Source organism: Branchiostoma lanceolatum, chromosome 3, assembly GCF_035083965.1.
Source record: "Branchiostoma lanceolatum isolate klBraLanc5 chromosome 3, klBraLanc5.hap2, whole genome shotgun sequence".
Lineage (NCBI taxonomy): Eukaryota > Metazoa > Chordata > Leptocardii > Amphioxiformes > Branchiostomatidae > Branchiostoma > Branchiostoma lanceolatum.
Window position 1 is genome coordinate 17404764 of NC_089724.1, and position 27904 is coordinate 17432667.

At 43.6% G+C, this 27904-nt stretch overlaps 1 protein-coding gene across 2 annotated transcripts; it reads right to left on the reverse strand.

Moving 5' to 3' along the window:
• Positions 1-1398: 1398 nt before the first annotated feature.
• Positions 1399-27614, reverse strand: LOC136430707 (uncharacterized). 2 transcript variants are annotated; one of them, XM_066421521.1, is made up of 18 exons: positions 27326-27614; positions 18843-18986; positions 18374-18457; positions 13691-18016; positions 13279-13378; positions 12792-13091; positions 12512-12592; positions 12223-12352; positions 11973-12118; positions 10765-10879; positions 10289-10372; positions 9505-9894; positions 8858-9053; positions 8206-8310; positions 7777-7947; positions 7517-7657; positions 5194-7112; positions 1399-3698 (listed from the first exon to the last, which is right to left on the reverse strand). In XM_066421521.1, exons 1-18 carry the CDS (start codon positions 27459-27461, stop codon positions 3534-3536), a joined length of 8733 nt encoding a protein of 2910 aa, XP_066277618.1. In that variant the 5' UTR covers positions 27462-27614; the 3' UTR covers positions 1399-3533. The 2 variants fall into 2 exon arrangements, with proteins under 2 accessions (XP_066277618.1, XP_066277617.1); XM_066421520.1 differs by having other exon boundaries at positions 10262-10372.
• Positions 27615-27904: the final 290 nt, after the last annotated feature.

A 27904-nucleotide genomic window follows, 5' to 3' on the forward strand; every position in this document is an offset into this window, starting at 1 on the left:
TCAGGACGTGGCTGTTAACATTGTCCGTGCCTAGAAACGGGTTTAACCGTCATTACAAGACGTCGCGTGGCGATGACGTATGGTATGGTGATGATGGGCTTTAGCTCGCAGGGGCCTGCCACCGGCCGTAATGCGGATCCCGTGTGAACTACTAACTTCTAATTCTGAAAGCGTTTGCTTACCCTCACATCGGTTAATCATGTTAATGAAGTTGCCAGCCATCCAATACAGGTATCATTATCTTAACACAGACAAGCACTATCATTTTTCACATCATCATTGACCTTCCCATATACAGTAGCCAGGGCACCATCTTCATTAGTTAACGGTCGATTCTAAGTTAGATAATGGTAAAACACACATACCTGGCCATTAGTAAATTCTCAATGGATTTTGTAGGGCAGTCTATTACTGAGCAGTTCTGCAGACAGATGACCTTTAAGACCAGGGCAGATGTCTTACTTTACAAATTGTCAAAATTCCTTTCTGTGCCGCGTGTACTATATATACAGTATAGTTGAGGGGCACAGAACTAAGTTATAGGCTCGTTCTCGAGCTTTGCATTTGAGATGTGCAAAATGCTGCATTTTTACGACATATGAGCATTATTTCTTTCTTCAAAAAGCACCACAACATTAGCGTTGGTTGATGGAACAAATTATAGGCATGTGTGGGATTCCATTAAAAAACCCAGCATGGATGAAAAATTTAAAACGGCCTAAAAAGTAACAATAATTCTCTGGCCCTCTGACAGATCAAGTCAGATCGCTCCTGCAACTGTTGTTGTACGCTGTACAAAGTGGTTCATGGTTGTCGCCAAAGTAACGGTTGTGACATTTAGATGAACGTATAAAACAATACATTTTATGACGTTTTACAATTTACACCTGTCGTGGAAAAGACTGAACGTTTATGTTAGGCGACGAACGTCTTTTTAATCAAGCTGTCATTTCTTTGAGATTGTTAATGGAGACGTTTGTACAAAAATGAAGGTAGGTGTGCCTGAAATGAGTTCTATTTTTCGAACCTAAATGGACATTTTGTCCATTTCTCTGAGAACGAGCCTATAGTCGGAAGCGTAAATGAGAGCATACATAACAAGAACCTCAGCTACCAATGGCACCAGGGCATGGTTTGGTCTGAAATCATAGAGTAAACCTTTCATTTTCTTCCCTAAAGTAGTAGTACCACCCAATATGCTTAAGGCACTGGCCTCTTGACTGTTGGTTCCGTCATTGGTTCTCACTATGCCAGGCTCTAATTCAGCCCTTGGGTTTTGAAATACTGTTGAATAGAAACCCATTATCATAACTTCTGATGCAACACTATCAACACGTAAATTACTATCAACCCTGATTACAAACTCAAGAAACTCAATGAGTCAGGAGACCACCAATGTCCATGAGTCGACTTTTTTTTGTTTTAATTATCAACCATGACTTCAGGTATTTAGGGTGTGATGACATTTGTACACTCATTTCTAATAGCCTCCTTAGCAGACTTCCTGAGCGGCGGCGTTATTTTTGGAGGGAGCGCGTATTCAAGATTTTCAACATGGGCTAAGGCTCTCTGTGCCGGGAAAGGGAGTTTTGGTCCCAGTTGAGGAGGGCATAACACCCTTTCCCAGGAGAACCTAAGCCCATATTGAAAATCTCGAATCAGCGCTCCTTCCAAAAAAATGCCGCTGCTCAGGAAGGCTACATTTCTTAAGATGGTCTAACGCTTGTGTTAATATTAGCTGCTTGGAAATACAAGTGTGGCCTTGCAAACTACATACCTTTTCTCATGTTTCACAAAACTTCTCATCCAATTTTAACCAACGTATTAAAAAAAACTAACTTAACGCTATCTAATTACTAGTATATAGATAGTAAATAACAAAATATAGAGTACAAAAAATATCATGATATTCGTGCTGCACAAATACTTTCTAACAACATCCTACAACAGTTAGATTTTGGGGTGAAGTGTTGTTTGAAATGTATCCATATCCATGTCTGAATATAAATAACGTGAATGAAACAAAAGAGACAGCTCCATTAGTAGGCTGAGGAGAGTCTGGGTTTGCCCTGCCTTTGAACACACACCAGAAGCTCGTGTACAAAAGGCATTGTGGCGGTTTTTCACTTTAACATTTTGAATAAGACTGCAAAACAGCAAATTCAAATTTAAACCTCAAACTGGGACTGGGTAAATCATCTAGCAGGTTCAGAGCAAATTGTTGAGAATGGGTCATGGGACCATCAAGGCTATATCAACCGCTTTGAACTTGTTACGTCATGGGGCAACATGAGCTTGCTTATGGCATTAGAAACATATATAACGGGTAGCAATGTATTGGCCAATGAGCCCTTGGTTTGAGTATTAGGAGATGTAACAAATGGAAGATTAGCCACCTTTTTGTGCTATATCTCTCAAATTGTCCAGTGTTTTCTCCATTTACTATGCAATTCTGACTGAAAGCCCATATGGTCCCGTGATGTCACATGCTTGTTGGGCCAGTGTGATGTCACTGCCTTATTGACCAACCCATTCAGCACCAGACCTTGTTAACTATATTGGGGTTAAAATATCCAAATATTGGATATTGCTGCCCCTCATGTGATTTTCATCACTCATATGTACGCCATTCCCCAAACATGAAGTTTCTTCAAGTTAACAAAATGTCATGTGTAGGCTCTATCACACTCTCTTCTTCGTAACCATATAAAAATAAACTAATGTAGCAAAAATGTTAAACCTAACATGTATGAAACGTTTCTGTAGCACCATTCCTTTACGAAATAAGTTTCCACAATCCTCTGCTTACATTTAAGACATACTGCTATGTGCTCATGAAGAACTCAAAGTAGCACAGTTTGCAGGCTGTTGGTCCTTTAACTCGAAGACAATGAAATGAATGTATGAAAATCAAATTCTGCAGCTTGTTAAACTACAGAGTTGATGTGTCCTTTCTCATGACCTCTGTCTGACCTCTTAATACATACTTCCTAAACTCGATTAGCTTCTTAATTCAACCAAAGGTCAGGCAAGACAACTTTGTCCTGTCAACAGTATCCTAATAGCTGTAATATGATAGTCTTTTCCATCTACAAGCTTTGCCTCTTGACCAAAACACACACAAGTTGGACCAGATGTAAGTCATCCTTTTAAACCATCATCGTTGTGGTTGTAACATGCTCCTTTTCAGTTTTTCTATTGAGGTTATTGACTTAGATGACATAAGCCACCATTCCATGTATCAAAGAACTTCCCAATGTCTGCCAAGACAGTATGGTATTATGCATGTTGGGTTCTTCCTTAGAGTCAGTAGCATAATTTGGAAAGAGAGAAGATAGCACCAGCTCAGAAGAGATTGAAAGAGAATGTTCATCAGAACTTGGAAACATCTTTGGGTGTCACATGACTTGTTCATTTCACAGAACTCCTTCATACGATGCTTGAAGTACATCATTGGAGTCCTGCAAAAGTTCCTTCCTTACTGGCTGGAATATACATTTGGTCTTTGAAAAAGCTGACTGGCAGATGCACAGCTATTTCATCCATAAGCGTGCATACTCCTGATGATAGTTGCAGTCCACAAATTTTGAGATACGCCTCTTCAACTCCAAGTTGAACTGTGGCCTCCTCAACAAGGCCTGCCCCTCTTTCTGAAGAAACCCATCCAAAAGGCGGCATCCCAGAGTCGAGACATATTCCTTTAACAACATGGGAACAACATGTTCATATCACTTCACATGGAGCCCAACATCTGGCTGGGTTTAAAGCAGTACAGTTGCCTCCACTGACGGTAAATATTCACACAAGCTAGCAACACACCGAGCATTACTCATAATACCACTTTGGGACAATTTATGGCCCCAAAAGGTCATTTCTAAGGATTGTCAAAGCCCAGCCATGTGTCTTCATTTGTGCATACATACATAAAAAGTTAGTACAGCAACTGAGCAACATGAGCCAACTGGGCAAGATCTGACATTGTAACAATGTGTGATGGGTTTCAAGTCTTGCCAAACCCAGCATATCAACGATTCATCAGATGCAAAACAGAACGACTTTTAAAGATAATGTCAGACACAACTTTGAGAAGAAAGTTGCACAGACCAAGAAATTTCCCCTAGAAACAGAGTGATAAGGGATTGACCACAACCCTCAGCTAACTTAAGAAATAGAAAAGACAAAACATAATCATGAACTTCTCCTATGAAGTCTCCTAGTCTTGTCAAAACTTTGTGGCGTTTCAAAGATACTAAAAGTGGTGTCTTTAAGGCATGAACTTTGCGTTATCTACAGACATTTGATCAAGACACCACATCAAAGACTCTAGCTCTCTTTCTGTCGCTTCAGCTCACAAAGATAAAAGTTAGTCTCTTTGCAAGGAAAGGAATTTCAAGGACATGGCTGGCTATACTTAAATAAAGGTGAGAAGACTTTCAAAAGAGGAACAATGGAAACAAGACTCAATATGCAACAGAATAGGGGAGAAGATATCATTAAAAGTTGACCACATTTTTGACAAATTAATTTTCTATAGGCAGATGCAGGGAAACTCCTACGCAGCAAAAGGTTTGGAAATGAAAGAGCTATCAGAAAGTTCAACTGTCATCAAATTAGCAAAGAAAGGATTGAAAAGCAAAAAAAGATGAGAGTGCAGAGTAGGTAATAGAAACTCTGGTAAAAAATTATAGATTATTTGGAGGAAAAATCACAAATTCTGGAATTTCAACACAGACATGCAACTAAGCCTGAAGTAACCTCCTCATCAATATACACCAGCATGCCACTGCAATCTGTACTCTCCCACCCCACACAAGAATTCTGACAACTTTTACCACTGCCTGTAAGACAATGCTATTTGGTATGATATGAAAAATGGCATGCCTACAGAAAAATAGACAAAGACAAGGAATCAGTTTGCAGTGTCCTACCTCCATAACTAGTCTGTAGGGAACAAAATGCGAGAAGGAATATTGAAAAAAGACCCAGAGAAAACTTCAGGATGATGGACAATCTACAATACAAGAAACAACACAAAAGCCAGCATCAAAAAACACCTAAAGAACCTTTAAAATGGAAGAATGTTAGGGGTTAATGACCTGAAAAGAACCCAGTGTATGGCAGTAGTAACAACCACGCTTATGACCTGAATCTGACCCGGCATTTTTCCATTTTCTTTCTTTTTCTTGCCCTTACCTCGTCTATTTGTCCAAACGTCCTCACGCGGCTCTCAATCTCCTCCCGTATTTGGCGAATGAAAATGTCAATTGTCCCTTGCTGGGGACGAGACACTGTCTTGAAACTCTTCGGGGGCGAGGCCATTCCTGGGAAGTATGCCTGATGCGAGGGGAGTAGAGGGGGAGGTTTAAGGGGACGAGGAGGAGGAGGAGGGGGGGGAGGAGGAGGGGGTGGCGTATCCCAAATTCTCCCAACATCCTGTCTCCAGTTGCTGCCATCTCTTCTTGCGTAACTAGGCTGGGTCGGCCCCTGGTACCTGACACCCTGCTGTGGCCCCTTGAAAAGCCCTGCTACACTGGTGATGTCATTCCGGTGACCCTTCTGTGGACCCATGCAAAATCCTGCTGAACTGTTTGTGGAATTTCTGAGACTTTGCTGTGGACCCATGCGAAATCCTGCTGCACTGTTCAAAGCATTTCTGTGACCCTGCTGTGGACCCATGTGAGATCCTACTGGATTGTTGATGTCATTTCTGCCACCCTGAAGTTGACCCTCACACGTATATCCTGCTGCACCGTCTCTGCGACTGACATGTGGCATGGCTCTTCCAACAGGAAACAGTGGAGGAGGTGGAGCAGGGTGCTGCTGTGGCGGGGGATGAGGACGCTGGGGTTGCGCTCCAGGAAGGCTCACCCTGTGGAAGTCTTGCAGGGGACCTTGGAGAGGTTTGCGGTACTCTCCAAGTATGGAATTCTGGTGGGGATTGTAGTATTCCCCAAGTATAGAACTGGACGATTGTGGGATACTGTGGAGCTTGGGTATGGGCTGTGCACCTCTCCTATCATGGGCTTGTGCCGGCAGTTGACTACCATGACTGCCAAATTGCTGCATGGTGTTATGAGCAGGTCTGGACACATTGCGATGCTGGTGGAAGCCTTGGCTTCTGTTTGGCCCTTCTCTGTTTTCTGCTCTGACATATACTGCAGAATTTGAGATGTGTTGCTGGGGCTGTGGCAAACTGCTATGAAGCCTGATCTGCTGTGCAGGATTTGCTTGACCATTTGTGGCCATGAAGGGAAACGTGTCAGCTGCCTGGCCTCTGACACCTGTTCTCTCATTCTGCTGTCTTTGGGTTTCCACAGAATCCAGAAAGTTTAGTACATCGGGGTTGCAGGAGTTTGCTGCAGAGCCGTTGTCCTCTTCATCTTCGTTGTTCCCTTCATTTCTGTTCACCACATTGGTTAGAGACGTGAAGTGCGTGTCCACGCTACACTGACTGGGAGGACGCGACGGTTGCACTGAGGAATCATCCTCCAGCTCGTAGTCCGACAGGGCGGATGTGCTCCCGTCAACCACGATATCTGTACGCTGTAGCCAGTCCAAGATGGAACAGAAGTACATGACCACAGTAAAGCAACCTCGGACCAATTGGCCGATGAACTCTACACCATGTTTAAACCCGAAGCCCTCCTGCAGGGCCTTGTTCAATCTTGTGCGACCTTCTGCATCTGCCTGCTGGGCAGTGAGTGTTATCGTGAGGTGGTTTCCTTCAAACTTTCCCTTCATCAGATCGTGACTCAGAAACTGGAAGTGACGCTCCACGTAAAGCTGCATTTCTATGGCCGTCAGGTCAGAGGGAACATACAGGTCCCAAAGCTTTCCGTCCTCAGGATACAGAGGGATCTTGTACATCCCTTGCAGACAGCCATGTAGGAAGACCTTCCGTGCCTCGTCCTCCAGCCCATTCCGTCCAAGGATATCAACCAGCGAGGATATAATTGCTGGCATGTCATCTTGTTCATTAGTCTTAATCTTAACATTCAGCAATCCTCTCCGCATCATCTGCTCTGAAACAAGCGCCACCAAGTTCACCGTTTCATCTGACAAATTCTGTTTTAAGATTTCCATCCACTGCTGGGCCAAATTAACTCCCATGCCTGCAAGAATCAAAGAATGAAATAAAAATCCAAAATATACTGATTAGACAGTACAACATTTGATTATTGAAAACCTTCCTAAATCAATATGGACTATAACTATGCATAAACATGTTATCATAGAAATAAATACAGCACAATGTAGGCAGCCTATTTCACTCCACATATTGACACCGATTGCGCTAAAAGTGCCCTCTAGCAGATCCTTTCTCAAGGTCATACAATATGATCAAGAACTCATTTCATTTACCAATTTCTAATCACTTGTTCCCAGCTGTTCCTGAGGCAAGAACCTAAGCACACACATACACTATCAAATAATATAATTATCCAGTACACAAACCAAACAAGAACTGTTGGTGGTCAGACTATAGCATCCTTTGTGTCGGTTGCAGAAATTGTACCTTTAATGATGTCCATCAGGGTGAAATAATCCTCGGCATTCTCCGTTGTAAGAGTCACGGCAGTCAGGATCTCCTGGAGAAGATGGCGCCGTTCTTCAAAGACGGATCCAAGAGACTCAGGAGGACACAGCCAATTGTCGTCTGGAACAGGGAAAGACTGGAATGAGTCTCTCCATCCTCCACTTTTTTTTTTTAAATGTCAACTTTATCACTCTCTAAAACATGATATTCTTTTCTACCTTCAGACAGTCTCTCCTTACCTCTACCCTTCAACACCTCCAGGGCTGACCCAACGTTGTCTGACTTCAGGCACATTTGCAGCGCTGCATTGGACACCTGCCATCGGTCCTCCTCGCTCCAAACATCGCTAAGGCCAGGCAACTCATCGTACAACATGCTATGTTGGTGCATGAGGTACAGCATATAAAAACCTGTGGAAAATAACATCAGTTGAGAATGTGTTCAATTCATTATGTTTCCAGCTACAATTCTGCAATTTGTTGTGCTGTAAATATATGTTACAACATTCGACCATTCCTCAAGTGAGCTAGAAGAAAAATTTCTTTCACAGGGTTTGTTGGATTGACAGCCTTTTTTAGAAATGTCGGCAGTAAAAAAAATTTAGTCAAAAACCCAACCATTCATGGCAATATCAACACCACACATGGCTGTTCGGTCAGCATCCCTACCTTGTTCCCATGCTCCCCTGCGCCTTGCTCTCAGGAGCAATGACACAGCGACACGTCCGAGTGGGACAACGTCCTCTTGGTGTAAGGTGATATCATCGTCCTCTCCTGTGGAGATGACACATGAGTGCCATGTTACAGTGTATGCGTATATCATGCGGGATAGATAAAGACTACTACATTGTGTGCATTCCGAATCACCCAAGGTGGGTCAGATCGCTCAAAGGCTGGGACCGAGGGTGATGCAGGATACACCATGAACAGAATACACCAGAACATGTGTTGCACGCCAAGCTAAGCACGTTTCAATTATTCGATGGAAGCCTGTGCGATAAAAGTACATGGACCATGGCCAGATTTGACATAAAGGCTCATACAGCCATTCATAGCTTTTAGGAGTTAGACTGTACAAACGACTTTATGAACAACATCTATAACAACATTGATTCTGATTTGTCAGACAAAGAAACAGCCCCGGCAATCTCTCATTACAAAATTCATGCAAGCAATGAAATGCCACACTATTTTATCTTTGCACCAGTAGATGAGAAGGGTCAAAAAAACTTTGACTGTTCATGCTTGAAGGCATTTTTTAAAAATTCAAGCATTTTGTACATGAAACCAAGTTTACAGACAATTGTAAGAGCAGCCCTACCTGAGTGACCCAACGTTTTCAACATGGCATGAAACACCTCGGAAAAGCATTCTTGAGAGCTGACTGCATCACACAGGGCCTGTAACACCTTCATGTTCGTGCTGTCCACACTACCGACTGTGGTTTTTAGGCTGGTGTATAACTTCCCCAACTGCTTGCCAAGTTCCTCCAAAGAGAACCTTGACCTTGCCAAAAGCTAGACAGAACATAAAGCAAGACTTGAAATTGAGGATTCAACTTTCGTTCTAATGATGTACAAGTCTTTTGTTTGAGACTAACCAGCTTCATGTCAACAGGTTGAATCTGTGTTTTCTAACTTCCTTATAAACAATCACTACTTGTATGAAGTGGTCATTGAGGACATCATCTATTGCACACTTGTCTTGGGAAGCTTGGACTGCCTTACGCCGATCGTCACTATCCTCCATCAGCATTGGTAACTCAGCTGTACTGCTGAGTCTCCTGTCTTTATCAGAGTATTAAGTAAATGAAACAGACTGTAAAAATGAATATATTCCTATCAACAATGACAAAACAGCTGGAAACACTGTATGAAGTTAATGAAACAGACTGTAGATATGAATATACATGTACATGTTTGTACTAGTATTCCTATTGACAAGGACAGAACAGGAGTCAGAACTCACCTGGAAACGCCGTATGAAACTCTCCATGGTAAAACTTGGCTGTGGGTTAACAATGCCCAGGGGCGGGGGGTTCCCAACCTCCAGGGGCAGGGGGATCTGAGGACGACTAGGTTCAAATAGTGTACCCTGCATCCCGGTCATCTGTTCAGGCCACAGCGATTGACCAGGCTTGTCCTGATTCCCAGTCAGAGGGTCATCATTCCCTGTTTCCACGGAGATGTCCATGCGCTCAGGCTGGACACGACTGAAGTGTCTGTGCCTGTGGTGCCTCTCGTCAACGTCCTCCTCACTAGTCAGACTTTCCCGTGACGGAGGGCGGTCTGGCCTGGCCAGGCAGTTGTCCACCAGCACCAGCACAGCATCTCCCGGCCGTACGCCATACTCATCATACTGCAAAAGAACGGGAACTCAGACTACAAGGAGGTCAAGAACTGTAACACTTCTTACAATGGTAGGAACTGTAGCCCTCCTTACAATGATAACTGCTAACTCTCAAAGATCACATGGGGAGTATTGAACAGAAAGCCAGCAGCACATGAAGGAGGAAACAGAATGATACATCTTTCCGAAGTCTAATTTACATATACATGTAGGTGAAATGTACAATTTTCCCCTGCTATCAAGTTAAATGGACACCACTATATCATAATGACTGCCAGATTTGTATGACTCCTTCAAGAGGAGAACTAAATCACAATGAAGATTATTCAACCCATGCATTTGTAAAATCGCTCACTATTGGTAAAACAAGTTTGACCTCCCCATGCCCTTTGACCTCTCTGACCTGATCCATGAGCTGCCTGATGGCCAAGACGTTGTTGTTGTCTCCATGATGCTGAATCAGCTCAGACAGCACATTGTCATTGGGCTGTCAATTAAATGAAAACAAACATTTTCATGTGTTGGTCAAAAAAAGGCAGTCGTGGATAAGGCCTAAAATTACAAAGTTTCAATACTCGACTATCTACAGACTGTGAGCTTTTTTTGCCTTGTTTCATCATGCTTACAACCTACAAAAACCATCAACATTGACTCATTATTACTTTCAACCATACTCTTTAAAAAATGTCGATCTTTAGTGCTGAAAGTCACTTCTCAGGGCTGAAATCTAAGGGAACACCTTCCTTGCCAAATTTAACAGTGTGTACCAAAACATCGTGAATTAATGATAAAATCTCATGAAATTAAATCTCAATAGATTTAAGGGAATTTTTATACATGTCAAGTGTAAGCAAACAAATTGAGCTAAATGAAGCTAACCATGATGCCCTTCTGCAGAACAAGAAGAAGGACCTCTTGCAGATGACCCCAGCACTGCATGCTTAAAAGGTTATCAGTCAGTTCATCCACGATGAAAGCGAGGTCATTAGGGTTCCTACAGTGGCAAAAGATACGTCATGCCAAGTTAATGTTTATTGAATAAGACACATGCTATATATCATACAGTGAGGTACAATATAATGATATGTTCTATCCCTAAACTTTGTCATCACAAACTACAACTTGCGGGATCAATTTACCAGTCCTATGATGCTTATCTTTCCCTTTTTCTTTAAGAATAAGGTACAGTAGAATCCGCTTAACTGCACCACCCATTTGTCAGCGTTTTTGGTGCAATTATCCGGCTGGTGCAATTATGCGAAATGCCCAGCTGGACCGCACCACCATGGGCGAGGGCGTGTATTGTTAGTCAGAAACACTAGCACAAAGAAAACAGACGAAATTATTCAGTTATTAAATAAAGAAATGACTACGAACCTGTTTTGATTTTGCATTGTTTCATTTTTCCATGCGATCTACTGCATTAGAACACACGTAATGTTACAGGGGAGGTATTCTGAAACATCGTCATGCCAATCATGGGATAACAGTTTCTGTGTTACATTACGTAGGGTGCAGTTGTCGATTTATGTAAATCATGTACCGCCATGAAACTACGAATTGAAACTAAAACTTGGTTACTGATTACGGGTGACCCATCCGGGACCTCCCACAGATTCCTATCAAGGTAACTGCCAATGGAGACCGCCTTGTTTTGTTACTCAAAACAGTTTTAAACATATTGGCGGTATTGCGCCTTTACACCGGCAGGTATCGGCTCATTTGTACCGCGTTTGCCGATTTTAGCGCACCCTTTCAGTTAACTTGTCAAGGATTTTTGAAAAAGATTGGTGCAGTTATCCGGCATTGGTGACCATGCGCGGTGCAGATATGCGGAGTCGCTGACAATGCAGTGTATGGGAACCGGTTTTGTATATTGGGATTCGGTGCAATTAAATGGAAGGTGCGTTTATCTGAGGTGCAATTGAGTGGCTTCGTCTGTATTACCAAGTAAGTGCTGCCTTTTGAGGAGAGAAGCGGAGATTAACGCTACAAGTGTGTTTGAATCATCCAATCTCAATCTCAATGAACAGAATGGCTGGTCACTAATCTTGCTGCTAATTCATACCCAACAGATGCATTCTTACCTCGGGTGTTCGCTCAATTTCTTGAATGTTTCCACGGCTTGTGCGGTGTCACCAGCCTGGATTAGGAGACGGATGTAGTCGCTGAACACGGTTACGGGAACAGGCCGACCATCCGCTGATATGTAATCTATCAAATCTAGCGCCATCTGCAGGAACATATAGATGTTAGCAATACCACATTACTAACCTGTCTGCACATACCAGAAGCCTATGGTACATGTAGGTCAAGTACACTTGCTGCTGTACTTACCGTCTTACTGGACAGCCTGTGGTGGTACCTACAGCCAATTGGAGTGTACACATACTGGCAGCCTCGCTCTGTCAGGAAATGTTGTCGGCAGTAATGGGGGGGCAGCGGCAGATTTCTCTTGACACGTTTCCTGGAAAAACCAAAAGGCATTGTTGAAAACCAAGCCCACAAATGCCATCGGACCTTTGGCAAACATTAGCTTGGTTTAAGTGAGCTCAATTGTTCTGCTGTCCTGTCTGCTGCTCATACCCCTGCCTGTATCTACTGCTTGTTAGCACTGTGAACTCACCTGTCCTGCTGTCCTATGTACTGCTCATCTCCCCTGACAGTGTTTCTCCCCATCTCTTCAGGTTTGTCATCTTCCCCGGTGCTGGAATATCAGAAAAGGCACATGTTAACCCTCGTGCCCAATCTATCAATATCCAATCTATTAATATCCTTACATCAGAAACATAGAATGCTGAGGCTAAACTTGTTAGATCAACATCAGGAGGCAAATACAGAATTAAGTTTTTGAAAAAAAAGGTCAACTCATGTCAGTCCATTGCCAGACAGCCAAGAGTCCTAACCTGACAACAGTCCTGAGTCGCTTGGGACTGGCAGGCCCTACAGTCTCCTCGGGTCCTGTGGCACCCCCGCGGTCCATGGCTATCCCCTTCCTCTTCATCATCATTCTCTGCGGGAGCTTGACAATCAGCCCTCCTTGTGTTCGGTGCACCCGGGTGTCTGCTGTATCCTGCAGGTCCAGGGAGGTACTGGGCCTGTCTTCTGGGTTATTGATAACAGGAGAGGGCTTCTGCCGGTGTGCTTGCTGAATACTGGGAAGCCTGTTGTTTTTAGATGCAGGGCTGTTGTCCCACTGGGCATCCCTGAATACCACAAAGACAAAAGAATTTAAGTTAAATCGGAGCCTTTTTATACTATAGTGAGTTCTTTTTGTGAGAGGAATAAAAAATTTGCTACACTGCACTAGAGCCTTTGATTGTTCCAGTCTACAAATCATTACGCTCTTTTTTAACTTTTAGTATCTTAATGACTTCAGAAACCAAGGCTCACCTGGATGTTTCATTGTCAATGTCATCATCATCAACAAGGAGGCCGGAAACCTCGTCTCTGCTTACAAACAGTGAGATGGCATCATCGTTATCACTGCATCCTGCAAAATGAGAGGGTCAAATTTAAAGTCTTTCACATCATGGTCACTTCTTCTACCAAGGCACCTGGGTTGCTTTTTTGTCACAGACACAATTGAATAGCCACCACCACTGTCCGTAGTTCCATTAATTTTCATGATTTTCTAGCATGGTCCACTGCTTTTTGTTACTTTCCATGATTTTTGAAATTGTAGTACTGTCCAAAAACTTTTAACAGAGAAAATTCCTGACACTGCTCTATGTGTACTGCACTTACCATAGCTGAAATAATCTAAATCTACACAGCCTTCTGTGATGATTTGAACTTCCCTTACCTACAGGACTTTTCCGCGACGCGGCCATCCCCTGCAGCACAGGGCCACCAGTTGCTAGGGAAACCCACGACTTCTGCGCAGGTGGGGACAGCATGCTCGTCCTCTTCACCTCTCTCTTTGTCCCCTTCAACTTCACCTGGAGATCACCCAGCATGCTCAACTGCACCTTTCTTGCAGAAGTAGACTCAGGAGTTGCTGCAGCATCCCCCTCTTCACCTTCACTGTCAGGCATTGTTGTGATGCAGGTTGTGGTATCCACAGTGATGTACGACCGGCTGAATGATCCTGTCTTTTCAGCACTGTCTCTTGTGTCGCGAGAGCTGTTGGCTGTATCTTGTCTGCCCACCCAACCAGCCTCAGGTGTCCTGAAAGGAGAGGACAGTGGCAATGTTGAGTCCAAAAATGGACTACAAGCTGACAGACTTGTTCCACTGTTTCTTGGTGGCGTTGCTAAGGAAACCAGTCTCAGGTTGCCGCCATTGCGTGGCCTCAATCCACAAGTGGCTTTCGGTTCGGTTGATTGAGTAAATGTTGATGAACTGCATACAATGGGACTGAGTGAGGGTGCCTTAGTGTCGAAAGGAACAAGCTGGTTCTTCCTGGAATATGCAGGGGTGGACGTAATGGCGATTCCTGATGGACTGCCATGTCTGCTGGGCGTTGATGGGGTTCTGAACACAACATTTTCAGATGGAGAGTGTTCAACCTCTGCACTGCTGCTTGTACTTCCTGCCTTACTGGCCAAGCCACTTGTTGTATCACTGAAAACATAAAGGCTACCAGTGGCAGCCTCTTCCTTCTCTGCATCACTTTTCTGAACTCCATCTGATGTAGAAACTTTTTTGTCAGAGTGAATGTCTCCTATATCATTATCTTTACCTCTGGAATTAAGTGGTGTCAACTGAGCTAGACAGAGAGATAATGTTTCTGGGTTGGGAGAGTGTGACTTGTGTGCTTTCTTTGGTGTTTTGGGTGAATTTTGTTTCCTCTTGCCTGCCCTTGTCAACCGTTTGCTATGGGGACTTTGAAATGATGCATGTCCCTCCTTTGAAGCTTCAGCCTCTGTAGACAGAGAATTTCTAGGTAGTGACAGCAAACCCAATGATATGCTCTGGTCTTCCTGTGGGACTGGGGCATTTGGATCAGGCGTGATGACAGGACCTCTGTTCTGATCCACCTGTGGTGCATTCTGTACCAACTGTGGTAAGTTATCTCCCATTTGAGGTAGGTTATCTCCAAGCTGTGGCAAGGTCTGTGCCAGTCGTTGTGAGTTCGTTTCCAGCCGGGATAAGTCATGTTCTTGCAGTTGTGGTTTCTTTCCAAGATGTTTTGAGCTTTGCCCTACCTCTGGGGAGTTCTTTCCTCCCTGTGACGCAGTCTTTCTCACACGTGGTGTTCTTTTTCTTACCTGTCCCACACGTGATGAGTTCAGTCCCACGTCTGGTGAGTTCAGTTCCACAGGCGGTGAGTTCGATCCCACGTCTGGTGAGTTCAGTTCCACATGTGGTGAGTTCGGTTCCACACCTGGTGAGTTCAGTTCCACACGTGGTGAGTTCGGTTCCACACGTGGTGAGTCCGGTTCCACACGTGGTGCGCTCTTCCCCACACGTGGTGAGTTCCTCCTCACACGCAGTGAGTTCCTCCCCACACGTGGTGCGTTCTTCCCCACACGTGGTGAGTTCTTTCCCACACGTGGTGAGTTCGGTTTCACACGTGGTGAGTCCAGTTCAACAGATGGTGAGTTTGGTTCGACGCATGGTGAGTTCAGTTCCACATGTGGTGAGTTCAGTTCCACATGTGGTGAGTTCGGTTCCACATTTAGTGAGTTCGGTTCCACGCGTGGTGAGTTCGGTTCCACACATGGTGAGTTCGGTTCCACACGTGGTGAGTTCGGTTCAACATGTGGTGAGTTCGGTTCCACACGTGGTGAGTTCGGTTCCACACGTGGTGAGTTCAGTTCCACACTTGGTGAGTTCGGTTCCACACGTGGTGAGTTCGGTTCCACACATGGTGAGTTCGGTTCAACAGGTGGAGAGTTTGGTTCCACCGGTTCCACACGTGGTGAGTTCGGTTCCACATGTGGTGAGTTCGGTTCCGTGCATGGTGAGTTCGGTTCCACATGTGGTGAGTTCGGTTCCACACGTGGTGAGTTCGGTTCCACACATGGTGAGTTCGGTTCCATACTTGGTGCATTTTTCCCCACACGTGGTGAGTTCTTCTGCACACATGGTGAGTTCTTCCCCACTCGTGGTGAGTTTTGTCCTGTCCCTGACGAGTTTTGTCCCACACTTTCTGACTCATGATCTACTTGTGTGCCCCGTCCAGACTTGTGTCTCAGCCTTGCCGATTGACGTCGGACTAGTGGTAATTTCTGTTCTCTTTTAGCTTTCACGGGTGTTGGAGCTGGAATTGTTGCCTCTTTTGCCTCAACTAAAATTTCAAGCTGAGAAGTTGTCTCTGTAGGAATTTCATGGCCAGTTTGCAACAACTTATTTTCTTCACCATCTGCAATTTGGGAGGTGGGACAATTCTTATTCTCCACCTGCAATGTCTTCTCCATCTGCAGTTCAGCACTATTCACAGGCATCACAAGTGTTTGAAAGGTTGACAATAACATGTCTACTTCAAGCGGCTTGTTGTTTTTCTCAATGTCTGTTAGGTCCTGTTTTGTGCCGTCCCCTGTCACTGATGTCTCATCTCTGCTTGTTTCTTCACTTTCCTGCGATAACTTGTCTTCTGAGACGTGTTCAGTATCACCAGGGTCAAGACTGCTAGCTGTGTTGTGATCATAACCACTTAGGTGAAGGGGGGAGGTTTTTAGTGCTACAGAGTAAGGCAACAAGGTGGGAGGGGAAAGCTCTATGTTCTTCTGTACACCGGCCTCTGATGGTTCCAACTGAATGGCAGGAAAGAGCATAGTAGAAGACATGCTGCAGCTGGGGGTACTGGAGGTCTCGGGAATGATGCAATCCTGTTGAAAGGAGGGCGTTGACATGGACAGCATGGGTGGTCCATTCAGCAGTTCATTACAGCTATATTCAGGCTCAACTGAAGCAGGCCGATTCAGACTGGGACAGTTGTTTGTACCTGTGGCTTCCAAGAAGTTGCTATGGGAGATGTCATCCTCCAATCCATATGTGGACATATGATGTTCTTTGTCTAGCTGGGACATTTCCTGCACACTCTGCATAAGCACGGAATAGGTGTCACTGTCTGGAGATGATGCCCTGGACACTTTGGTCACATCGCAAGTGTCAACTGAAGATTCAGTTTGCTTAGGGTGGTCTGAAACTGATGGAACTGTGGGAGCAGTCTTGGGAACATCTTTAAATTCAGCAAAAGACTGTCTCGACTCAGCAGTGTTGGAACTGGTCATAGCAAAGGCATCCCAGACATTACGGCTACCTGATGTACCAGGCTGCTCCTCAACAGGCGAAGAAGACTGTTCTGCATCTTGGTGTGTCTCAGAAGAAGCCGCAATCAAGGGGCCATTTCTAAAGATCTCCGGTATGTCTGAGTCCTTCGTGTTGTTCCTATAAGGAAATGTCAAAAGGTTTGGAAGCGGAGAAAGGTTTGGGTACAACATACAATTGGAATCTTCATTTGATTCCTTCTTTATGCAGGCAAGATCCAAGGAAGAGCACTGCTGTCCTCCAATCTTCTTTCTTTGCCTTTTCTTCTTTCTTCCTTTACTGGAATGTCCCAACATATTCATCTTTCTGTCACTTTCATCCCCAGAACTTTCAATTACAATTTCTTGCTGCTGAGGTAACCTGTAGGGACTTCCCTCTGAGGGTTTTTGAGCCACTGTCTGACTTGCAACAGGAGAGAACAGCCCATCAACAGGTCCTGCTTGAACTTCACCTTGCACTGTCATACAGTCTCCTGGTCTTTGATTTGTGCTGCCCTTTAGCAGATTACGTAGCCCAAGGAGTCCACTGGAGTCACCAAATTTATCCAAAGAACCTCCATCCTTTCTTTCCATTCCTGAAACACCTAATGACTCTGCAGATTCTTCCCTGGAGGTTCCTTGGTAAGCTTTTGTTTTTGCTGTTTTCCCTCCTTTCCTGGCTTTCTTACTTTTAGGCATTTTCTCAGCAAAAGGTGATCCCCTGTTTGGGGAAGGTGAGTTAGAGGGTGTCCTTATCACCCCAACTTTTGACAACTCAGCTTCCTGAGTCCGCGACAAGCGGTCCAGGAATACGATTGGTGTACCAAACTGAACACCAGGAGAAGAAGATGAACTTTTCAGCATGGAATAAAGAGGTCGGACTGGGGTTGATGACTCCCTGGTAGTCCATGGTTCCTGTGTTCTGTTACTATTGCCTGGAAGTAAAACAAAAAGTTACTGAACCTTGGTGATGTAACAGTTCACCATTTTCAGTAAGACCACAAAAACTTCGAATGAAATTACAACACCAACATTGTTTTCTTTGGGGGGGGGGAGTACTTTAATCCATAACTCAACAATCAACACAATCATTCAACAAATAAAACAACTGACAAACTGGAGGGGAAGTTCAATTACCTATACTTACATCCTCAAAAAAAGTAGAACTAAGGAATACAAAGAAGATTTATCTACTGATACTACATGTTACTAACTAATTTGATTGACAGTACAGGAAGTCATTCATTATAAATATTACTCTGGCAAGTCAATTGTCATCACTAACAACTTACCTGTATTATTGTTGAACACCACTGTTCCCCCAGGATCTGATACAGTACTGCGGACACTGGGAACAGGGCTGTCCCTGGCACGGCCTGTATTGTCACCAAAACAAATCCAAAATGACAAACAAGTTCATACATTATGTAATAAACCTGTGGTAGATACATAACGCCAGGATATGTTGGTCTACTTATTAACAACTACAGAGCTGGACAGATAGCAAGAATGGCAATTTGCAGTTAGACAAGCTAAAAGAAAACGGGCTTGTCATTATGAACTAAATATTGCAGAAAACAGACAAAGTCCTTCAACAGTTCAAGCACTGAATTAGTAGAATCTTTTCATCAGGCTCTTGTGTGTGACATTATGATTATCATTATTTTCCTACACAATAAGATTCACATCAAATACTGGAATATCTTGTTCCGAACTTCTACACATTGTGTCACAAGCTCTCAGATAGAAAGACCCTGAAACCTGGTGTGCTGCATGTCTCACTGACGTCTGCAGGTGCACCGGGTGTTGCAGAGCTCCCCGCAGCTGTCTGCTGGCCAAGCCGTCTCAGTTTCTTTTCTGTCATGATCTCCTCAAATGACTTCACTTTGACATCATAGCTGTCATCTACAGGGTGAAAGGTCAAAGGTGATGGCCTAACTATTCTTACTGCAAAGTGCAAACTGATTGTATGTGATCAAATGTAATGATGTTATCTTAATTTATTCTGATTCACAAGTCTATATCACGCCCAGGGCGCCATTTCAAACTCAGCATCATTCTTCATTAATATGTTAATTAGGGGGCCTATGGACTGACATCCTGAATTTACTGGTTTTTGTTTTTTTTTATTCAAGAAAATATCATATAAATACAGATAAGCACAAATGATAAACAACTAGAGTTCCACGACCTCATACCTTCGCCAAAGGATTTTAACCTTTATGACTGACGTATTAGGAGTGTTTCTCATCAATAATAAATCATACCAGTTGATTGTCGTAAAATATAACATGTCCAAAGTATCAGCTTACCAATTATGAGCCTACGCTTATGCTAATATTTATCATCAATTATGCAAAAGAGGCCCTTATTAACATAATTTGATTCAACGATGTTAACATTCACATAACTTCCCGAAGCCACAAAAAAAATATTAAATGTATGAAATTGCCGTCATTTGCCAGTGTGGAATAATACAAGTTACTCATTAAGTATGCAAATTAGGCCCACATTTGCATATTTTCTATCTATTAACAGTCCTCTCTTCCTCAGTTACAATTTGAATAGTCATATCATGGAACAAAGTGGATTTTTAAAGTTGCCTTATTAATTATGCAAATTAGAATCTGATTTGCATAATTATTGTCCTATCATACTAAGCATCACACAAGCTATCCACATACCAACAATGATGACCATCCATCAAGGCCATCTTGTTATAGTATTTTCTCATTAATTATGCAAATGAGGTCTTCATTTGTATAGTTCATATCAATTAATATTTCTCTCTTCCTCAGTTACATATGTCACATGTTTCAGAGTCCTATCGTGGAATTTGGCGGATGTATAAACTTTCCTCATTAATTATGCAAATTAGATACTGATTTGCATAAGAAGTGTCTAATCATGGACATCATCACTCAAGCTATCTACCTACCAAAAATCATTACCATCCATCAAGCCCTTCTTGAGTTATTCCCTTTCAAAGTCAGACGCAAAACCTGCTCCTGCAGTTCCAAAAAAGCCGCTAGGGGGCCTAAACCCACACCACTTACTCTCTGTCCAAAGATCTATCTACCACTCAAAAATAAGTTCCATAGCATGTCCGGAACACGAGTTATCAAAACAGGAAGTTCCGCTGCAGTACCGTAAGAAGCCGCTAGGGGGCCCAAAATCTCATCGTTTTTAGGACTCATCAAAACCTACCAACATACCAAAACAATCCATCAAGGCATTCTCGAGTTCTGCTGTGCCACTACAAACAAACAAACAAACAGACAAACAGACAAACGCTACCCTCTGCATAACCTTCTCGGCGAAGGTAACTAGAGTTTCACGAACACATTATCTTCGCCAAATAATCAAGGCTTATTGTGGAGAGTGATTAATATTTACATGCTTATCAGTGTTATCACCCCCTGCAAACTTGATCATACATCATACCGTTTGAAAGTTATGATGGGGGGGGGGAATGAGTCCAGTCTAGATAGGGATAAAAATCATTCGGTGGTACAGGTTATTCTGATTCACAAGTCTATATCACGCCCAGGGCGCCATTTCAAACTCAGCATCATTCTTCATTAATATGTTAATTAGGGGGCCTATGGACTGACATCCTGAATTTACTGGTTTTATATGTGTATAGTGTGCTGATATATGTTATAACTGGTCATCAAAAAAATTGAAAGTCGTAATTAAATGGTACAGTCAATATGTATGAATAGAATAAATCTTTATTCCATATCATTCACATTTTGCATAGTACATAGTACATGTGACTTTTCCATATGGTGCTAGGTAATACCTAGCAGTGGTGCAGTTTTGATGCAGTATACTCTCTGAGCAAAAGAGTGGGTCCGGTTGGTTTTTGACATGTTTTTAGGTGTTTTGTCATGCTTTCTATTTTGTCCCCTTTGCGTTATGTCTCCAACCGTGTGTTGGACAAAAAATGCCGAAACTGAACACGATAAAAACCAACCGGACCCACACATCTGCTTGGAAAGCAGACTGCCCCATCTGTTTATTTATGTGCCCCATCTGTTTATTTACACTTTTAGCCAGTGTTTCCGCCAGACCGCGACTGAGAGGCCGTCCACTTGGGGAGGGCACTACCGCGAAAATTAATTGACCGTACCGCGAAAATCAACTGACCGTACCGCGAAAATAAATTGACCGTACCGCGAAAATAAATTGACCGTACCGCGAAAATTAATTGACTTGGAAAAGTAACTGAATGTTGTGATCAGAAAAGACTTTGTTAATTTTTCCAAATCAATTTGTTACGAAGGTCGCTACTATACTGCTTCAAGTCGTCACAAAATGCGATCTATATTGACCAGAAACGCCTGAAGTGTAATGGGGATCTCCCGCCCTGTGGTCACGTGACATCTTGCCGTCAACCAATCAGAGCACAGGTTTTGTGACGCAGACCAATCAGCGCTCAGAACCTTGCATATCAATGAGCTTAAAAACATGGCGGACGGCCCGGGACTCGAGCGAGCGTCATGACTTATGTGAATTCATAGCGAAAATACGAATTTATCTACGGTACATACAGAGAATTTTCACGGAAAAATATTCAAAGGAATATATATTGTGTCGAATACGGCCAGAAATGAAGGCGAACCGCGGCAAATCACGACGTAGAGGCTGAAGTGCACGGGCGAAATTCTTGTTTTGTTTACGTTTTTCCTTGTTTTCTTCGATGACTTTCTTCGATTGAGTCTTGAAAAACGGGTTTTTAATGAGATCACCGTATGCCAAAGGCACCGACATCGATTCTTCGCAAGCATAACAATAGCAACAAACAAAAGAGTGTGAATGTCCAACGATATAGAGCGTCCCCACGCCCGCAGTAACAAAGAAAAACAAAGAAATTATGCCGACCTCTCGTATTTTTTTTCCCGATTTCTCGGCATTTAGTTTGTCTTTTTTTTAAAAGAGGACGGCCTCTGTCTAAGTTCAGGCCGTCCAAAGCGACACAAGGCCGTCATTTGACGGGAAGACGCCCCTCTGGCGGAAACACTGCTTTTAGCCAAGGCCCTCTGTTGACCTGTTTCGGGAACACTGTCACATGCCCCATTATACAATGGAGTGGATTTCCAAACTATCCGTACTAATTATGCAGATTAGCTCCTAATTTGCATAATTAGTCATTGATTGTGATAAGCACCATCTGAGCTCTCTATATACCAAACTTCACGACGATCTGTCGACCCCTTCTCAAGTTATTCATGTCTGAAGGTCAAAACAAAAACACCCACTGCAGTTCCAAACAAGACGCTAGGGGGCCCAAACTTACACAACTTAATTCCTGTGGCATGAGCTATCTACCACATAAAAATCATGACCATAGCACTTTCAGAAAAAATGCTCCAAAATTTTGAAGCTCCGCTGCAGTACCTTAGGTATCCGCTAGAAGGCCCATTATCGAACTTGACTTTCCATTCTGTAAAACCTACCAATTCACTTAATATCATACAGAACCATAAACAGCTTCTGGAGTTATGTTGTCCACATACAAATTCACATCCACACAAAGCCCGCTGCAGTACTGAAGGAAAATGTCAGGGGAACCAATTTTGAACTTGACCTCCGTTTCCACAATATCTACACACCTACAAAAAATCACGAGGATTCACTTTTTTACCTACATACAGTCAAACCTGTCTATAGCGGTCACTCAAGGGACTGGCGAAAACTGGCCGCTATGTACAGGTGGCCGCTATGGAGAAAAGGTCAATTAATTGACCTCGAGGGACACATGTTTTCAGTACCAACTGAGATACATTTATTCACCGCACAGTACACATGTAAACATTGTATAGGTACAAGTCACATTTTAGAAGTTCGTTTGTTGTTCTTTTACTTCTATTATTGGCTTGAAAAAAAAGAAGTATTGTATCTGCCAACTCCAAAACCCATGGCTTGCTCGAGCTTCATGTCTGAACAGACCAGCATCGCCTACTCTTGATCCTTCGCGACTGCTTCGCTGCCGGCACACGCGTCACCAACGAATTTTAATCATATGAAACAAAGTCCTTCGCTGCAAAATGCCACCTAGTTAGTTAAGAACAAAATACATGTTGCTCAGTTGCCACTTATTGTTCGTTTTCGACCGTTTTCAAACATAAAATCGCGGCGACAGTTTCCCTTAGTCTGTTGTTGTTTATCAGCTTCTACCATTATGCTAATAGGGTACTCAGAAGAAGGTCTCTCTTTTGATGGCTTTTTTTCTTTTCAGAAAATTGCAATAGCCCAAATTTTACATCAAATTAATATCATTTAAATCTATTCTGAAGCTTTTGGTAAAGTAATCATCCTCAGTGATACTTTGCAGCAAAATAAATTCAGCATATTATACCTCCGTAACAGTGGTGTCTTCCTAATACAATGCTAAACTTTCTTCCAACACTAAGGTATTCACGGATCGAATTTTCGACGACCACTGTCGCCTTCTTCAGGATCAATAATGACCAATCACTGCCGAACGTAAACTCGCGAGAGTTAAGGACACGTGACTTTATTGACACGTGTCATTGCGGATACGTGACGTCAGCAATTGGTCAAACGTGCCAGAAAGTTTATAACGCCCACTGTCTCTGTTGAGTGACGGCTGGAGTGCCCTGATGTATATGGCCTCCTTTATACCTCTCATAAAGTAGTCCTGCTCAGTGTCCAGTATTCTGACTTTGTCCAGCGAGACGGTATGGCCCGGAGATTCAATGTGGATGTGTTGAGAGACTTCAGACGAATGCGAGCTGGGGCGTTTGTGTTCAAGGAATCTGGTTCTCAACGAGCGTTCTGTCTCACCGATGTAGAATTCTTCGCAAGTCCCTTGTCTAGTGGTTCCCTGACACGGAATGTGGTACACTACGCCGCACTTCTCTTCTCTAGGGGTTTTGTCCTTCGGCGCCACGAGAAGCTGTCGCAGTGTGTTCGTAGGTTTGAAGCAGGTGGAGATCCCGTGTGAAGCAAATATTCTGCGTAGGGGTTCTGAGACGGTCTTGATGTACGGAAGGGTGATGCGTCCTTTGTCCCTCTCTCTTGTCCCCGGGTTCCTGTTGTTCTGTTGAGGGGGCTTTGGTGCGACGGTCGCCTTGTCTATGGCCCACTTAGGGTACCCGCAGTCCTTCAGTGCCTGTTTGATGTGTTGTTTCTCTGTCTCTCTGTCGTGTGGATCCGTTATGATCGTGTCAGCTCTGTGGAGTAACGTCTTCACGACCCCAAGTTTGTGTTCCAGAGGATGGTTGGATCTGAAGTTGAGGTATTGGTCTGTGTGAGTGGGTTTCCGGTAGATGCTCAGACGTAGTGAACCGTCGTCTTGGATCGTGGTGAGAGTGTCGAGGAAGGGGAGGGTTCTGTCTTGTTCTTTCTCCGATGTGAATTTGATGTCGGGGTCCAGAGAGTTGAGATGGTCTATGAATTCCTGTGCGTGGGCTTTCTTGAGTTTGGTGTGGGTGTCGTCGACGTACCGGAACCACCAGAGGGGAGGGTGCGGAGCTGTAGATATGGCGAGTTGTTCTAAGTGTTCCATGTACAAGTTGCATACTATGGGGGACACAGGTGAACCCATAGCTGCCCCATGTATCTGTTGATAGAAGCTTCCATCGTACAGAAAGTATGTGCAATCCAAACAGACTTTCAATAGATTGACGACCTGGGTAGGTGACATTGTGGAACGCTGTGGTAGTGTGGAGTCCTCTTGTAGTCTTCGCAGGATGATGTCCAGGGCTTTGTTCACAGGAACGGATGTGAACAGTGATACCACGTCAAAGGAGCAGAGTTCTTCGTCTTCTTCCACTCTGCGGTGTTTGATGAGTTCTGCAAACTGTTGAGAATTCACGATATGATGTTCCGATTTCCCGACCAGTGGTGACAGAGTGTCAGCAAGGAATCTGGCACTGTTGTAAGTGATGGAACCAATGCTGCTAAGAATTCTACATCGGTGAGACAGAACGCTCGTTGAGAACCAGATTCCTTGAACACAAACGCCCCAGCTCGCATTCGTCTGAAGTCTCTCAACACATCCACATTGAATCTCCGGGCCATACCGTCTCGCTGGACAAAGTCAGAATACTGGACACTGAGCAGGACTACTTTATGAGAGGTATAAAGGAGGCCATATACATCAGGGCACTCCAGCCGTCACTCAACAGAGACAGTGGGCGTTATAAACTTTCTGGCACGTTTGACCAATTGCTGACGTCACGTATCCGCAATGACACGTGTCAATAAAGTCACGTGTCCTTAACTCTCGCGAGTTTACGTTCGGCAGTGATTGGTCATTATTGATCCTGAAGAAGGCGACAGTGGTCGTCGAAAATTCGATCCGTGAATACCTTAGTGTTGGAAGAAAGTTTAGCATTGTATTATGATTACTACCAACACAGATGAGCTTTCATTATAGTGGTGTCTTCCGTTGACCTTTATGCTGGTGAGTATCCAGCGCCAGTTTGAACATCGCGCGAAACACGTTTTGAGCTCAATTTTGGATGAATTCCCGGGGAAAACGGAAATTGGGCCGGCATTCAAACATTTCGCGAACTAACCGCATCAGGTACATGTGCGGGTTGTATTTTCCAAAAAGCTGCCGTAAGATTTGTCCGGTCGAAATGCACAGAAATGGTCAATTTTGCCACGATGTACAAACGCAAGCCATGTGAAGAAAATTATACTTGACTTCGCGTCAAACCACGGATTTTCTAACAAAGATAAAACATTCTGGTTTTCTTTATTATAATCCTATCCAGTTGAGTCCACATAAATTTTATTACTGCGTGAAAAAATGAAGATTTTGAACCCGGCCTGCGGTGGCGATGCGGCTTCTACCGGCGCGCCGTGACCGTTACCGACAGTGTTACTGTACTCGCGGGACCGAAAACCGTCTGACCGCGACCGCGTTGGACAGGTGGCCGCTATAGCCTAATTCTTAATGCTTATGTCAATGGGAAAAATCCAAGGGACCGACAAAAAGTGACCACTATGGGCAGGTGGCCGCTATGCAAAGGTGACCGCTAATACAGGTTTGACTGTACAAACACACAAAAATTAAGAGTCCGCTGGAGTACTGTCGAAAAATGCAAGGTTAACCATTTTTGAACTTGACCTTCCTTTGCACAACCACTACACACCTACCAAAAATCATAAAGATTCATCAAAGGTTTCTTGAGTTATGCTCTTGACATACATACTGACCCACCAAACAGCTGGCTCAACCAAAAACATAATCTTTTCCGAGTACTATAGAAGATAATAAACTACATAAAAAGCAAGGACAGCTAGTTCAGTCTGAAAAACAAAAGATGATGCGCACCTTTCAACGAGTTAAAGATACAACAAAGTACTGAACCAAGAATAACAAACTTAAATTGTAACTGAATTTACTGATAAGCGTTGCAATCCGTCCTTAACTTACGCTTTAATGTTAAGCATTGTCGACTTCTGAGTCCAGAATTTACCGTTAAGGTCTCATTACTAAGTTTTTTCGCCCCATAGGCTTACATGTTAGAATACGTGTTTTACATGGGCGCATTCGTAAGGAAGCTATAACTAAGAAACGAACTAATGTCATTCATTCCATGTTGAGAACATTTACCCCAGACAATCTCTTACATTAGTTACAAACTGCACTTAGCTAGACCCCACTGAAGGCACTTTCCAGCAGTAACTTCAAGTAATCACACAACCGCACCACTCAAAATGCAGGGCTGTGCACGTCCGACCTCACGTGCGGCCGCAAACTTTACCTGCTTATTTCTTCAGTTACAAACATGCTTTCATCAGTTTGTGTGTGCATGGCCTCTGTTGGTCAGTATTGACCATGGTAAAATCCTTATTCACAACAGCCCTACAGCATGTCATGAGTTTGACACTTGAGATAAGTTGGGCTGGCTAAAACTAAAAGGGAATTTCCCACGGATGTATAAAACACACATTAATGCAGATGTTTATTTTTTGGGTAAGGCTTCTTTTAGGGTACCCACAGCTAATCGAACTAATACCTGAATGAGACATTAATTAAAGCGTTGCCAGGACCCCCATGCAGACCCTCCTTTATGTCATTCTAAACTCCATGCAAATCTTTCTAATTTGCATATTAAGTGATGGAGCATGTGGAAAACAAAACTTTCGTCAACCAACTGTCAAACCGTCTGATCCTTTACTTCGACAACAGGAGGGCCTCTTTCACCGAATATTTGCACAAACCATGAAAGAGTACAGACATAATTCACAAAATCCACCTTGTTTCTCGTGTTTGATGCTGACGGGCATCCCGCGGGAGTTGCCGTGGCGTGCCTCGGCGGAGTTACCCCTGCAACCCCGCGAGCGTGCCCCGCTGGCACCGCGCCCCCTCCACCGGCCACCTCTGCGCGCCATTCTCAACAAGAGCCAATGCTCTTACTCTTCTAGCCTTTGATTCAGCTACGTTGCACACGACATCATCTTTTTCCGCTTTTCTAAGTATTAAAGAAAACTGGTCCAGAATCTAAAGGGGCCAAACTAGGCCTCCCAAGCTCCCGCGGTCTGCAAGTTTACAAGAAATGATGAGGAATCATGGGAAATTGGGGATAGTCCACTTTATTTGAGGGAGACAACAGCAAAAATCGCGATTGATTTTCATGAAATTCCATTCAATTGTCAAATCTATTCACAAATATGTAAAAAGAGATACTATTACTATATTGATAGATTGTGTATTATTTGCAAATGTTTCAAAATATATCATTTGTGTAAACTTTCTATTTGACTGGACAACCATCATAAGAGTAGCATGATCTGACACTAAGTTGACTAACTTTGATTTCTGATGTTATTTAGCA

Excerpts from the sequence above, each read along its gene's own strand:
- LOC136430707 (XM_066421520.1), bottom strand. The coding sequence starts at position 27,461 with ATGGCGCGCAGAGGTGGCCGGTGGAGGGGGCGCGGTGCCAGCGGGGCA. Across the intron at positions 18,987-27,325 it reads CATCAAACACGAGAAACAAG|ATGACAGCTATGATGTCAAA; the intron begins GTGGATTTTGTG and ends TTCACCCTGTAG. Across the intron at positions 18,017-18,373 it reads GGTGTTCAACAATAATACAG|GCAATAGTAACAGAACACAG; the intron begins GTAAGTTGTTAG and ends TTTTACTTCCAG.